Raw genomic sequence first — 15,243 nt, 5'->3', positions numbered from 1 at the left:
TAAAGAAATTGAAAAAGACACAAATTTAAAGATATTCCATGTTCATGGATTGGAAAGATGAACACTGTTAAAAATGTTCACACTACCCAAAGTGCTCTATGGATTTAGTGTAACCCCTATCAAAATACCAATGACATTCTTCACAGAAGTAGAAAAAACAATCCTTAAATTTGTATAGAACCACAAAGAAAGCCAGAATACCCAAAGCAATCTTGAGCAAAAAGAACAAACCTGGAGGCATCACACTACCTGGCTTAAAAATATACTACGAAACTATAGTAATCAAAACAGCATGATACTGACATAAAAAAAGACACATAGATCAATGGAATAGAATAGAGAGCCAAAAAATAAATCCACATATGTACAGTTAATTGATTTTTGACAAGGGTGTCAAGAACACACAATGGGGAAAGGACAATGTCTTCAATAAAAGGTATTGAGAAATCTATATAGCCACAGGCAGAATAATAAAATTAGGCCCTTATCACCACCAAATACAAAGATCAACTCAAAATGAATTACAGCCTTAATTGTAGGACCTGAAAATATGAAACTACTGGAAGAAAAAGGGAAAAGATCCATGACACACTGATCTGAGCAATGATTTTTTGGATATGACCTCAAAAGCACAGGCAACAAAAGCAAAAACAAACAAATGAGATTACATCCAACTAAAAACTTTCTCTAAAGCAAAGGAAAAAAAATCAACAGAGTAAAGAGACAACCTACAGAATGGGGGAAAATATTTGCAAACTATACATCTGAAAAGGGGTTAATATCCAAAATATTAAAGGAACTTAAATATTAAAACAAAACCTGGTTTTTAAATGGGCAAAAGTCCTGAATGGACATTTCTCAAAAGAAAACATACAAATAGACAACAGGTATATGAAAAAATGCTCAATATTACTAATTATCAGGGAAATGCAAATCAAAACCACAATGAGCTATCATTTCACTCCTGTCAGAATGGCTAATATCAAAAAATAAGTGTTGGCAAGGATATGGAGAAAAGGATACCCATATACCCTGTTGATGGGAATGTAAATTAGTATAGCTATTATGGAAAGCAGTATGGAGTTTCCTCAAACCACTAAAAATAGAACTACTATATGATCCAGCAATCCTACTACTGGATATATATCCAAAGGAAATAAAATCAGTAAGTCAAAGAGATATCTGCACTCTCTTGTTCAGTGCAGCACTATTCACAACAGCCAAGATACGAGATCAACCTAAGTATCCATCAATAGATGACTGGATAAAGAAAACATAGTGTATATACACAATTAAATACTATTCAGCCATAAAAAGGAAAGAAATCCTGTCATTTGCTACATGAATGAACCTCGAGGGTATTATGTTAAACAAAATAACCAAGGCACAGAAAGACAAATACCACATAACCTCACTCGTGGAATTTTAAAAAATTTATCTCACAGAAGTAGCGAGTAGAATGATGCTTATCAGAGGCTGGGGTGGTTGTGGCAGTGGGAATCAGGAAGATGTTAGTCAAAGGATATATACCATTACAATTAGGACATCTAGTCAAGAGATCTATTGTACAGTATGATCATAGTTAATGATGATGGATTGCATTCTTGAAAAACACAGAAAGAGCGGGTAAGTGTTCTCACCATAAAAAAGACTATATGAAGCAATGCATTTGTTAATTAGCTAGATACAGCCATTCACGATGTATATATTCTTCAAAACATCGTGTTGTACATGAAAAATACATACAGTTTTATCTGTCAATTTAAAAAGTAAAAAAAAAAAGGATGAAATTAAGCATTCTTTAAAACATGGATTGGCAATCGTACGTCTACTTCATACACATGTATTAGAGGCACACATGCAAGCATTTTCTACTAATACGGATATAAGATCAAAGCAAGTTCAGAGACCTGTGGTTTTTGAGGGGCCTTCAGAGCTAATGCAGCCACCTCAAAGGCTAAATGCCAGCATGCTGATTGTTTGTGAGTGCTGTACCTTCACAGTGTGGGAATCCGATCTGTGACAAAATCTGTTTCAAGGTCAATTTGTTGCTCTTAAGCCCATGCAGTTGAAGCCATCTCTCAGATGAAATAAGACTCTGCTCAGCCAAGTCTGTTTTGCTGTTACTCCATCCCTCTTGCCTCTGCAGGTGCTGCTCAGAGATGGTAGAGGATGAGCCTGATTTCTCCATCTCTGAATCAAGATCTAAATCACAGCAAACTCCTGTAAGGGCAATTATAAACTCAGACTTCCTGAAAACGTGGAAATAATCTAACCCCAACAGGGGATTGGCTTAACGTAGATTATAGTACACTCATGAAGTGGAATGCTATTTATCAATCAAAATTATACATGTACATCTGGTGGAAAAGAGGATAGTCACATGAATTGCTAAGAGGTATCCATAAAGTTCAATATTAAAATGTATATATATACACAAAAACACCTAGAAAGATATACTGTAACAGGTTTAGAGTAGTTTTCTTTGTGTGGTGGTAGTATGTGTGGTTTTTGCCTTTTCTATATTGTTGAAATTTTTGCATTATTTGAATATTTCTAAAATGGGGTTTACTTTTTTTTTGAGAAGGAGTCTCACTCTGTTGCCCAGGCTAGAGTGCAGTAGCACAATCTAGGCTCACTGCAACCTCCCTCTCCCAGGTTCAAGCGATTGCCCTGCCTCAACCTACTGAGTAGCTGGGATTACAGGCGCACGCCACCATGCCCAGCTAATTTTTGTATTTTTAGTAGAAATGGGGTTTCACCATGTTGGTCAGGCTGGTCTGTAATTCCTGACCTTGTGATCCGCCTGCCTCGGCCTCCCAAAGTGTTGGGATTACAGGCGTGAGCCACTGAGCCCAGCCGAATTTACCCTTTTTTTTTTTTTTTTTTTGAGACAGACTCTCTCTCTGTCGCCCAGGCTGGAGTGCAGTGGCTGGATCTCCGCTCACTGCAAGCTCCGCCTCCCAGGTTCACGCCATTCTCCTGCCTCAGCCTCCCGAGTAGCTGAGACTACAGGCGCCCACCACCTCACACGGCTAGTTTTTTGTATTTTTTAGTAGAGACCGGGTTTCACCGTATTAGCCAGGATGGTCTTGATCTTCTGACCTCATAATCCGCCCGTCTCAGCCTCCCAAAGTGCCGGGATTACAAGCTTGAGCCACCGTGCCCGGTCCAGAATTTACTTTTATAATCAGAAAGCTGCAAAGCTCTTCCATTTTGGAAAAAAAAATAATAATAGCCCCAGAACCTTCACTACACATCTGTACTCCAATTATAATCACACCTGACAGTTTGCTCCCAATGAGGATGAGAAGGATAAAACCCTGACAGCTTTTTACCTGTCGAACAGGTGTAGTGGCTAATTGGGAGCCGGTGGCGGTTGGGAACCAAACCACAGCTCAGCCCAGCTGGAATACATATATCCACTTTCTGAATGTTTTATTGTCTGGGGCTTTGCTCTACAATTGGACTTAAGCATTCTGGCCCATGTAGCCATCTGTTCTGGGATCAACTGAACCCAAGGCCATACGCAACATATTAAACTTACCTAGATCTGCCTAAATATAGCTAGTGTAGGCAAGAGGAAAGGATGGGGCCAAACTATAATGCAGTCTTAACCCGCTCACCACAACTGGGGAAGGCCTGGTGACCTGGAGGAAGCATAGAAAGTTCTGCTTACTTCCGTATCCAGAATTTGCAATGCTTGTAAACTGATACCCTTAATTGTAAGACTTTTTAATGATGAAAATATGTTATTTCCCTATTTCTGAAACTTTGTATTTCCGAAAAGTTTCACTGTCATGACATGGAAATTCAGTCAAAGACAAAAATCAATAGGACCAAGTCAGGGAGGCTTTATAAAAAGAAGTGAGAAGTGTTATCATTAGCAAGCACTTATTTAACATCATGTTATGTGCAATTTACATTTAATCCTTATAATAACCTTATGAGGTAGGTACCACTCTTATTTTCATTTTACAGTTGAGGAAACCAAGACAGAGAGGGGTTAATTAACTTGTCCACAATCTTACAACTGGTAAGGGGTGGAGTTAAGATTCTAAACCAGGCCAGTCAGCTCCAGGATCTGTGTGCTGTGATCTTTAGTGTAATAAAAGCAACGCAACAACTTCCATTTGTTGGTCCTTTTATATGCGCTAGCTCACAGCTTCTTCATCACTGTATCAGTTACTCATTATTACCACACCACTTATATTTGAGGAATCGGAAGCTTCGAGGATTTAAAGAACTTGCTCGCAGGTTCTGCCACAGCCAGTAAATGAGAAAAGCAGGAGTCAAAGCCACTTTTTTTTTTTTTTTTTTTTTTTGAGGCGGAGTCTCGCTCTGCCGCCCAGGCTGGAGTACAGTGGCCGGATCTCAGCTCACTGCAAGCTCCGCCTCCCGGGTTCACGTCATTCTCCTGCCTCAGCCTCCCGAGTAGCTGGGACTACAGGCGCCCGCCACCTCGCCCAGCTAGTTTTTGTATTTTTAGTAGAGACGGGGTTTCACTGTGTTAGCCAGGATGGTCTCGATCTCCTGACCTCGTGATCCGCCCGTCTCGGCCTCCCAAAGTGCTGGGATTACAGGCTTGAGCCACCGCGCCCGGCAAAGCCATTTCTTTTTTTTTTTTTTTTTTTTTTTTTTTTTTGAGGCGGAGTCTCGCTCTGTCCCCGGACTGGAGTGCAGTGGCCAGATCTCAGCTCACGGCAAGCTCCGCCTCCCGGGTTTACGCCATTCTCCTGCCTCAGCCTCCCGAGTAGCTGGGGCTACAGGCGCCCGCCACGTCGCCCGGCTAGTTTTTGTATTTTTAGTAGAGACGGGGTTTCACTGTGTTAGCCAGGATGGTCTCGATCTCCTGACCTCGTGATCCGCCCGTCTCGGCCTCCCAAAGTGCTGGGATTACAGGCTTGAGCCACCGCGCCCGGCCAAAGCCATTTCTTAACCACTCTGCTCCCTTTACAATTAACCTCCTCCAGCCAGGTTCTATGGGACAAGGCAATCTGCATTCCAGTGGGACTGTATTCTACTAGGGCCCCAGGTCCTTGTCGGGATGCTAATCCTTATTCTCAGAGCTCACACTCAATAAGCTTCTTGGCTTATCACTCTCAAGCTTTTAAAGATAATGAGGCTGGGTGCAGTGGCTCATACCGGTAATCCCAGCACGTTGAGAAGATCACTTGAGCCCAGGAGTTCGAGACTACCCTGATTAACATAGTGGAGAACTCATCTCTATTCATGTTTTGTTTAATTAGTAAGGGATGGTGGTGCATGCCGGTAGTCCAGCTACTCGAGAGGCTGAAGCAAGAGGATTGCTTGAGCCCAGGAGTTCGAGGTTGCAGTGAGCTCTAATTGCACCACTGCACTCCAGCCTGGGTAACAGAGCAAGAACTTGTCTTAAAAAATATATATAATAATTTCCATTTCAAGGTTTATGTGAATTTGTATTGTTCACATAAGCTGAGTTGCAAAGGTATGCAAATTATTATTATTGGTGAAGATCTGGCCTTCTTTCTACAAAGGCTGGATTTGCTGAGAATGTTACAATGTTACTTGGAAAGTATCACGTAGGAGTGGAAAAGTTTAGAATCAAAACTCAGTATAAGTGCATTCTGCCACTTTAAGGTGATTCCACCTCTCTAGGATAGTAATACCACCTGCTCACCCTAACTCCCAGGGCTACTCAAGGAACAACTGTGCTGAGGTATAAGTTATGCGTGGATAAGCACTTTATATATTTGAAACAGCTATGTGCAAATCAAAGTCATGGTTCTTTAGTCATTGTATTTTGTTTCATGAGAACCACTTTCATCCCAAGCACTTTTTATCCCCACGTCTCCAATCCTATTGAGCTAGAAAGTTTAGAATCATACAACATGAAAACAAGGGCAGACTAATATGCTTCAACTGTCTTTTGAGGATCTGTCCACAAAGACTGGAGCTGAAAGTCTTTTAATTTGGTCAGTTGTTCCAAGAAACAAGAAAGGGAAGCTCAGAAGATTTTTTTTTTTTTTTTACTATTTCGTCATTTCCAGTTAATGTTTCTCTTCCCTGAAACACTCATCTCCTACGATATTCTTGCTGAAGGGAGTATTAAGCTTAAAAGGGAGCACGTTTACATAAACTGCCCTAATAAGATTTTGTAAAAGGGATTTTTGGAACCTTAAAGAGGAGTTCAGAATAGTCACAGCTGTTGTTTTTAAGCTAAAGGGACATGTTTTTGATCCCAAAAAAAGGCAATCAAAAATTCTCCAGCATAGCTAAGGTGCACGCCCCAGTCCCTTTCACACTCATACGACTTTTTAAAAAATTAATTTTTAAAATAATTGGCCCTACTGGGTCTGAGAACCTGTACGTTTCAGTCTGATTCAGATCTTACCTCCAGGGTTTTGTAGCCTGAGAATATTTGTATTATCTGAAATACAAATGGAATATTTGTATTCTCGCGGGGGGGGGGGGGGAACAAGAAAGGAAAGGGGGAAAGAGAGAAAAGGCATCTCCCAACAGAAGGAATCGCTCCACTCAAGTAGGATAGGAACTGTTTCGTCAGAGCAAGGAAGCCTGCTGGGAGCCGGGACGTAACAAAGTAGTCCCCTTCTCCCCACCCCACCCCCACTAGCCCGCCTGCTTTCCCACCTCCAAGTGGGTCTCAGACGGCTCTCCTTTGCGGACTCTCTGCCCGCAAGGCTCATTTCAAATGCTGCCTCTGCCATTAAGCCTCCCTGGAACCCCTTCACAACCTTCCGCAGTCCCTCCCTGGGAAAACGCTAACTTTTGCTATGATACTTCATCACTAAGGTCTTGGGCACATCAGGCTTGTCCTCACTAGACTTAAAGACAGTTCAATGACTACAGAGACAAACTACAGGAAGATTCTCAGCACATGGCCTCATACACAGCAGGCACTTTGTGTGAGAGTTGAGATGAATGAAACTGATCACTCAGAGATAAATAAAACGGATTAACTCAGAGCTACTGAGAGAATCCTGATTTTGTTCAAAGAAGGCAAATATCCACAGTGTTAACAAGGCTAATATCAGGAAACAGCTCTTTTAAAAAGGGGATATATTGGCCGGGCACGGTGGCTCACGCCTGTAATCCCCCCTTAAGTGCCAAAGTGCCCCTTGGCACTTTGGGAGGCTGAGGCGGGCGGATCACCTGAGGTCAGGAGTTTGAGACCAGCCTGGCCACCATGGTGAAACCCTGTCTCTAGTAAAAACACAAAAATTAGCCGGGCGTGGTAACACACGTCTGTAATCCCAGCTACTAGGGAGGCTGAGGCAGGAGAACTGCTTGAACCCAGGGGGCAGAGGTTTCAGTGAGCCGAGATTGCGCTCCAGCCTGGGCAACAGAATGAGACCCCGTCTCAAAAAAAAATAAAGGGATCCCCTTTATATTACTTTCTGGATAAAACTCTGCTATTTATTTATTTACTATTATTCAGAGTTTCCTCTGCTAAGGTAATTATAAATTGGGGAACCGAGGAACTCAGAAGTCGGAAACAACATACCGGACTTGAGCATTGCCCTAAGTTTTAGAGGCCATCCCAAGAACCATACATAGAGTTTGGATAGGAAAGTATTTCCTTCGAAGAGGGAGGAAGTGTACAAGGAAAAACAAGGAAGTGTACAAGGAAAAACAAGGAAGTGAAAGTCTGAGCTGAAGATGTGGGCAGGCAAAGCTTTGGGGAAAATAGAAAGGTTAAGCTGGCAACAGTGCAAGGGCCCCAGCTCCCGGAAGCGGATGCTCCTGGGCTGCCCTGGGCGACAGTCTCGTGAAGTCGGCATGCCCTCAGAGAAAAGGTCCTATGTGCTCAGAGGTTCAGGGACGGTGCAGGGTTTATCCAGTTGAGACATTCAGTAAGGTTCTAGCTACTTTATTATCAACACCCCAAATTTCCTATACCCCTGTTAGTTTCTGAAAAAGAAGTCTGGGGTAGTTGGATATATATCTTGTGATTTAGGTGAATTTGTGAACGATGAGTGTTCCAGGAAGAAAGGAAACTGGGACGAAGCTTCATGATGGATCCTGATGCAACTGTTCCCCAGAAACCCTGAAACCTCCCCCCATTTTTTCTGCCCGTAAGGGACAAGGCTTGGCTGTGATCATTGGTTCAAATAATGTGGACAGAGACAAGGATATTGAAACGGACTGTCCCACGGTTGAGAAAACAGTTAAGAAGACAAAATCTGAGAATAACTGGAGTGCTTTAGGGGGAAGGTCATTGCTGAGAAGAAACAGAGAGCTTCCAAGAAAATGAAAGGAAAAGCTCTACCAAACGGAAACTAAATCTACTTATTAAGTTTTATCCCTTGTAAGGAGGGTGAAAGAAAGTGATATGATTGTGAAACCCTGTAAGTGTGGAATGGGCGGGAGCCAGAGGCCTTTCCAGGACAGAAAGGTGTGGGGAGCTTTATTGCAAGCAGATTGCTTTGGCTTTTAGATTCTACATATTTATCATTATGTACAGCAAATGTGTTTCTTCTGGTTCCTGTGTGCTCTTCAAAGCCCAGGTGGATTTCATCACCTTGAATTGCTGGCCTATGGCATAGACAGAAACCAGGAAAGCCGCTTCTCCAGCAGAGCGGCTGGGCGTGGGCTCGGGTGAGGTGTGACCGAAAGAGCCCTAGAGTAGGAGGGGCCGGTACCTTGACCCTCGGCTTGCCCCGGATAGCGGACAATTAAGTGGGCCAGGGCAAGTCACCGAGCTTTCCTGGTACTGTTTCCGCATCTGTAAAGTGGGCGTGTGGTCCAGCTCGGAAACGGCATTTTTATTTTTCCAAGACCTCCCTAGGCGGCTCGCTGGAAGGCTCGGCACCTCGGCGGCCCTGGCGCGGCAGGGATCGCTCCCACACTTACTAGGCAATACGTCGGGTGGAAAACGAGGCGGCTCCCGCTCAGCAGTCACCCTCCCATCCTCCCGGGCCCGCCTGACCCGAGAGGGCGGACAAGGTAAGCATCCGGTTGCTGAGGCAGCAATTGCTGCCTGCTAAGGCTGCGCGCCGGGGCGAAGGATTCCGGCTGTTCTAGGTCTTTGTGACCCGCGCCTCGGGTTCCGAGCGCGGTCTGTTGACGACGGCGTCTCCTGGACACGGCCAATCACAGCGCGGCTCCCGGAGCCGGCCCCGCCCACAGAGCGAGCCCTCACTGGGGCGTGGCTGGGGACGTGGGCCAAGGGGGCGGGGCGCCGAGGCCGTCCCCGAGCCAGGTGCGGAAACCCGGGTGCGGAACCTCCCGGGCCGGGCAGACCTCCACCCCAGACTCCCAAGCAGAGGCCACGCTAGAGGGACAGGGCGGATGGCGTTGCCCCCTGCGCCTACTGTCAGTGGGAAAATTAACAACAGCGGAGAATATGAATGAATGAATGAACAAACAAATACACTGATGAGCTGGGGTAGAAAGCTAGGGTGCGAGCAGATGGGGGAGGAAGGCGCCAGAGGCCAAGGAGAGGTGAGAAGACTGCGGGAAACGCTACAGACGAACTTCTGTTCATACTTTTCAGTGTGCAGAGAACTGACCCCTGCGTAGTTTTAATTTTCACCTCAGCACGGTGAGGCGATGCTCTCTTCCTTGCACAGTTCAGAGAAAGAAGCTTTAAAAGAGGTGGGGCAGTTCCTTGTAGACAGACAGGAGGGACAGGGCGCTGCAATTTTGAGATTGTGGAGGCAGGGGCTCAGTTGCCAAGAACATTCTTACCTGTTTGACATGAATATTCCTATAGGCATTATTTTCTCCATTCAGCTTTGTTTTTAACCTTTGTTTCAGTGTTACCTTATCAACTAAGCAAAAGGCTCTAAATATATTCCTATTTTTCCGGTCACTAGGAAATAAAATTGTGCTTATGAAAAGTATCTTTAAAATCGTAATAAAAGACCCCACAGTAAGTACTGTTTTTAGGGTATTGGGATAGTAAACGATTTTAGGTTTTAAAATTGAAGAACTGACCAGATCATTTGCAGGTTTTTTAGTCAAAGATCTAGTAAAACATAGTTAATGTTAGAACTGAGTAATTCCATCCCCAAAAGAAAAGTCTGCTTCATCCACAGGGATTTATTTCTCCTGCATTCTTTTTTTTTTTTTTTTTTTTGAGGCGGAGTCTCGCTCTGTCGCCCGGACTGGAGTGCAGTGGCCGGATCTCAGCTCACTGCAAGCTCCGCCTCCCGGGTTTACGCCATTCTCCTGCCGCAGCCTCCCGAGTAGCTGGGACTACAGGCGCTCGCCAACTCGCCCGGCTAGTTTTTGTATTTTTTTTTAGTAGAGACGGGGTTTCACCGTATTAGCCAGGATGGTCTCGATCTCCTGACCTCGTGATCCGCCCGTCTCGGCCTCCCAAAGTGCTGGGATTACAGGCTTCAGCCACCACGCCCAGCCTCTCCTGCATTCTTTTAATGCCTCTATCATTTAAAAAGTACTGAAAGATTTGATTCCATATCACGAGTCATTCCTGGCAGTTATTAGATTATATATGTTTGGCCCTGCAAATGAAACCTGCCATCCACACCACCAAAAAACAAGCAAGAGTTTGATAGTACTAAAGACTGTTCAGAAGGGAGTGGAACCCCAGCCTCGCCCACATTTGCCAATGACCCATCAATCCTTGCTGTCCACACCCTGCCACACTAATATTCTTGGATCACGGGGGTGAGACAGAGCACACAGCAACATACAGCCAAATGCCCTGCCTCACATGGTCATGCCAGGCACTCCTGTTCCCACCTTCACCCCATGCCTGCTCCTTTGCCTAGGACACTTGCCACATACATGCAAGTCACCAAGATGATCTGTCCCTGTCTTTCATGTTTATGTGCCTATAAGCATATATTCTGATGAAAATGTGAAACATTACTTACTTGAATTGTAGAATGATAAGTGAGTAGAAGTTTAAGGTCATTTTGAAGCATTACATAGTTGATATGGACTTCAGTTTAGCTAGTTTCAGAATGGTTTGCCTCATTTTTGTTGAGTTATTTGAAATAAGAAAACTAGCACAGTGGTGATACACTATTATACTGAACTTTTGACAAATTTGTTTTGAATTTACATTTTCACAGATAATTTGTATCTTTCCTTAAACCTCAGTAATTGACGTTGATCAAATCACTGCCATCCTTGTTGTCAAACCTCTGGACTTTACCATTCAGGGCTCAGATGTACTTTTAGACTTTTTGCTCATTGTCTCCAACACAAACCCCCGTCCCAGAGAGAACCGCCTGGTCCCTGCCTCTGAGCACAGATGCCTTTACTCGGGCCACCCAGATTGCCACAGTCTGGGAACCACCGTCCCTTCAGGGTCAGCTCTAGCTCTTCTCTCTCTCCCCAAAGCCTTCCCATGGATGCTGCAGCCCTAATGACTTCTCTCTACCTGTACAGTCTCAAAGCATCGCTTGCCAGTACCACACTTTTGGCAACCATGTACTAGCCTTTGACAAGGCTTTCGTTAGTGTTTGACCTTTGTGCTGTTTACTTTTCAGGTTGAATGGGTTTTCCTTTTCTTTATACAAGTCTGTCACTGCCACTGCTTGGGCTTATGGCCATGATCAGAATGTTTGGTGGGGGAGGGCGGGTGATAAAGAAAATGGAGGGAGGAAAAGCAGTTTTCCTAAGCCCACTGCAAAAACTGGAACCAGAGGAAACGGAGAATGTTAACTCCTTATATATATGTATGAAAAAGAACCTGAGTTGGAATTCAAACAGAGGCACTCCCTCTGAAGAGGAAGGAGGAATTGAGAGTGAGGCAGCTAAATCACGAAGCAGTTCCTGCTGAACCTTTGTTAGTTCTTGTGGTGAAGGGAGTTTTGGCCATCAGGGGCAGCCTTGGGAGAGGTGGGTGGGGACGGGGATTTAGAGATCAAACAGAAGTTTCTCTATGCTGTGATGTTCTTGAGTTCAGCATTCATTATTTGGGAGAGTGAATGCAGGCTTGTGGCTCTCAATCTAACATCTTTGATGAGGATCAGAGCTTTTTTTTTTACCCTTGGCAAAGATTATGTTCACTTTTACCAGACTGAATTAACACTTAATCATAGCTAGAATGTATAGAATGTCAGACCATGTTCTAACCACTTTAAATATATTACATCATTTAATGCTTAGAAGGCTCCTTGAGGGAGACATAATTATCTCTATTTTCTAGATAAGTAAACTGAGGCAGAATATTAAGCTATTTCTCCAAGGCCACTCAGCTGGTGGTTCCAGAATTTGAACCCAGGCAGCCTGACTCCGCACCCTGCCCTGTTAATTATATGCTGTGTTCATCAACTGTTGGCTTCAATTTTCTCCAAAAGGACATTTCTGTCATCTCAGTCGTACAGTGTTTATTTAGTGCTGGATACTAATGGCACAGTGAAAACCTCACTGGATTTAAATGGATTTTTAACAGGACATATTTCCATTTTAAATGGCATAAAGCAGGTCTGTTTCTAAATTACCCTCTCCAGCCGGGCGCAGTGGCTCACACCTATAATCCCAGCACTTTTGGAGGCCAAGGTGAGCAGACTGCCTGAGGTCAGGAGTTCAAGAACAGCCTGGCCAACATGGTGAAATCCTATCTCTACAAAAATACAAAAATTGGCCGGGCATGATGGCGGGTGCCTATAATCCCAGCCACTCGGAAGGCTGAGGCAGGAGAATCACTTGAACCCGGAAGGCGGAAGTTGCAGTGAGCCAAGGTTGTGCCATTGCACTCCAGCCTGGGCGACAGAGTGACGCTCTGTCTCAAAAAAAAAAAAAAAAAAAAAAATCACCCTTCCCCCGCACACTTCTTGTTAACAAATTCCTTTGTAATGTGGCATTATTTTAAAATGAGCTGGATGCCTTGTCGGGTACTAACATATCCCAACAGCAAATTAATAAGAACTGAACAACAATATTTTATATAAACAAAAACTCTCAAATATTTGGAAATTTCAGATCACTCTTCAACATAGATACTGATACTAAAACCTAGCAAAGACAATACTCTTAGAATGAGATTTTGATCTTATAGGAATGATATTCAAGAATGGACTCAGTCTTGCCTTGGTGTGGTCATCATCTTTCTGCAGTTCCTGAAGATGAGAAGCACGATAGACAATGGCAGAAGGCGATAAGGAATTTCCTTACTTTAAGTTCCTCTAACTCTAGTATGGGGTGACCTGGCTGTGTGGGCACAGGACTTGGGCACTAGGCTGGAGCCTTTCTCTCTTCTAAACTCAGATCTTTCCACCAGCTCCTTGCCAAGACTGGAATGGTGAATGAGCAACACTGCTTATGAGGGAGGAAGAGAGATGAGAGGTTCTGTCCATAATAAGAGATCAGCTCCAGTTTGTCTGGCCTCCTTTCTCCCTGGAGAAAGAGCAAAGTACCAAAGGGAGAGCCACACGAGGGTTTAAAGCTCATAAACTTGGCATCATCAACATCCTGGAATTTCATCCAATTATATCAGTGTTCCCCCTTCTTGATAAGTGAAGAAGAGAGAGGAAAGTGAGAAAGAGTTTAACATTAAAAGAATTAGGTCCAGGCACAGTGGCTCACGCTCATAATCCCAGCACTTTGGGAGGCCAAGGTAGGCGGATCATGAGGTCAGGAGTTCGAGACCAGTCTGACCAATATGGTGAGACACCATTTCTACTAAAAATACAAAAAAAGTAGCGGGGCTTTGTGCAGGCACCTGTAATCCCAGCTACTTGGGAGGCTGAGGCAGGAGAATTGCTTGAACCTGGGAGACGGAGGTTGCAGTGAGCCAAGATCACCCCACTGCACTCCAGCCTGGGTGACAGAGTGACCTCTGCCTCAAAAAAAAAAATAAAATAAAATAATTAGAACATTCTCACTGATTAATATAATTATAAAAATCCTAGGTAAAAATTCCAACAAATTGAATTCAATGAAATATGTTTAAAATAATGATTTTTTTATTTGTAAAAATAGATGCCTTTTTGCCAATTTCATTTCTAGGTTTCCTAGAAAACACACAGAAGTGTTTTTATCATTATAAAATAGTGGAAAGCATCTAAATGTCCAACAAAAGAAGAGAGTAGTTGAAATTATGCTATATTCTTATTGTGATATAACAGTTTAAAATAAAAAGATAAACATATATACTAATATAGAAATGCCTCCAAGATTAAGTATTTCCTAAAATAAAGTTGCAGAGTGTATGTGCAGGACATTGCATTCTACATCAACACATACATGCCATTATATTGATGTATTCATATGTTTACTTCTACTCACAGCTCATTAGCCAAAACAAGTCACATGACCCCCACCTAATGACCAGGAAATGGGGAAGTTTCGAGAACATGGGATAGTCCCTGAGCAATGGGCATTTGTCTCTGCCATATTAATCCAAGGCTTAGGTTCTCCGAGGATAACAGCCAGAAGGAGTTGCAGATTCACGCTGCTTTCCATTGTGCTGCACACAACCCCTGAGGAAGTGAAGTAGAGAGGGGCCTCTGCTTCAATGTGGTGAAGTAGAGGAAGTGAAGTGAAGGAGCCCTCTGCTTGAAGGGCATGCGGGAGGCATAGAGTGGGAAATGCACACACACACAGTCCAGCTGCATCTAAAGTTATATACGAAGGCCGGGTGTACTGGCTCACGCCTGTAATCCCAGCACTATGGGAGGCCAAGGTGTGTGAATCACCTAAGGTCAGGAGTTACAAACCACCCTGGCCAACATGGTGAAACTCCGCCTCTACTATAAATACAAAAATCATCCGGGCATGGCGGCGGGCACCAGTGTCCCAACTACTAGGGAGGCTGAGGCAGGAAAATCGCTTGAACCTGGGAGGCAGAAACTGCAGTGAGCCGAGATTGTGCCACTGTATTCCAGCCTGGGTCACAGAGTGAGACTGTCTCAAAAAATAAAATAAAGTAAAAAAGTTATATACTAAGATTTTCTTTTTTTTTTTTTTTTTGAGATGGAGTCTCGCTCTGTTGCCCAGGCTGGAGTGCAGTGGCCAGATCTCAGCTCACTGCAAGCTCCGCCTCCCGGGTTCATGCCATTCTCCTGCCTCAGCCTCCTGAGTAGCTGGGACTACAGGCGCCCGCCACCTCGCCCGGCTAGTTTTTTGTATTTTTTAGTAGAGACGGGGTTTCACCATGTTAACCAGGATGGTCTCGATCTCCTGACCTCATGATCCGCCCGTCTCGGCCTCCCAAAGTGCTGTGATTACAGGCTTGAGCAAGATTTTCTTACTCAAATAGAAATGATATAACAGAAGAGGTTTACAATATTTTATGCCAAAGGGTTTTGTAAAATATGAATG

At 43.9% G+C, this 15,243-nt stretch overlaps 1 protein-coding gene across 1 annotated transcript in view; it reads right to left on the bottom strand.

Annotated features, from left to right (window-relative positions):
- The window catches only part of VWA3B (von Willebrand factor A domain containing 3B), a 234,627-nt gene extending 225,600 nt beyond the window's left edge, over window positions 1–9,027 (bottom strand). Inside the window, 2 exon segments of the mRNA XM_033238936.1 lie at window positions 1,996–2,223; window positions 8,854–9,027. Of these exon segments, the coding sequence (XP_033094827.1) occupies window positions 1,996–2,191 (196 nt within the window). The 5' untranslated portion in view covers window positions 2,192–2,223; window positions 8,854–9,027.
- Window positions 9,028–15,243: the final 6,216 nt, after the last annotated feature.

Source organism: Trachypithecus francoisi, unplaced genomic scaffold (genome assembly GCF_009764315.1).
Source record: "Trachypithecus francoisi isolate TF-2019V2 unplaced genomic scaffold, Tfra_2.0 Lachesis_group17, whole genome shotgun sequence".
Lineage (NCBI taxonomy): Eukaryota > Metazoa > Chordata > Mammalia > Primates > Cercopithecidae > Trachypithecus > Trachypithecus francoisi.
Note: the sequence above shows the minus strand (reverse complement) of the source record. Positions and strands in the feature narration are given on the sequence as shown.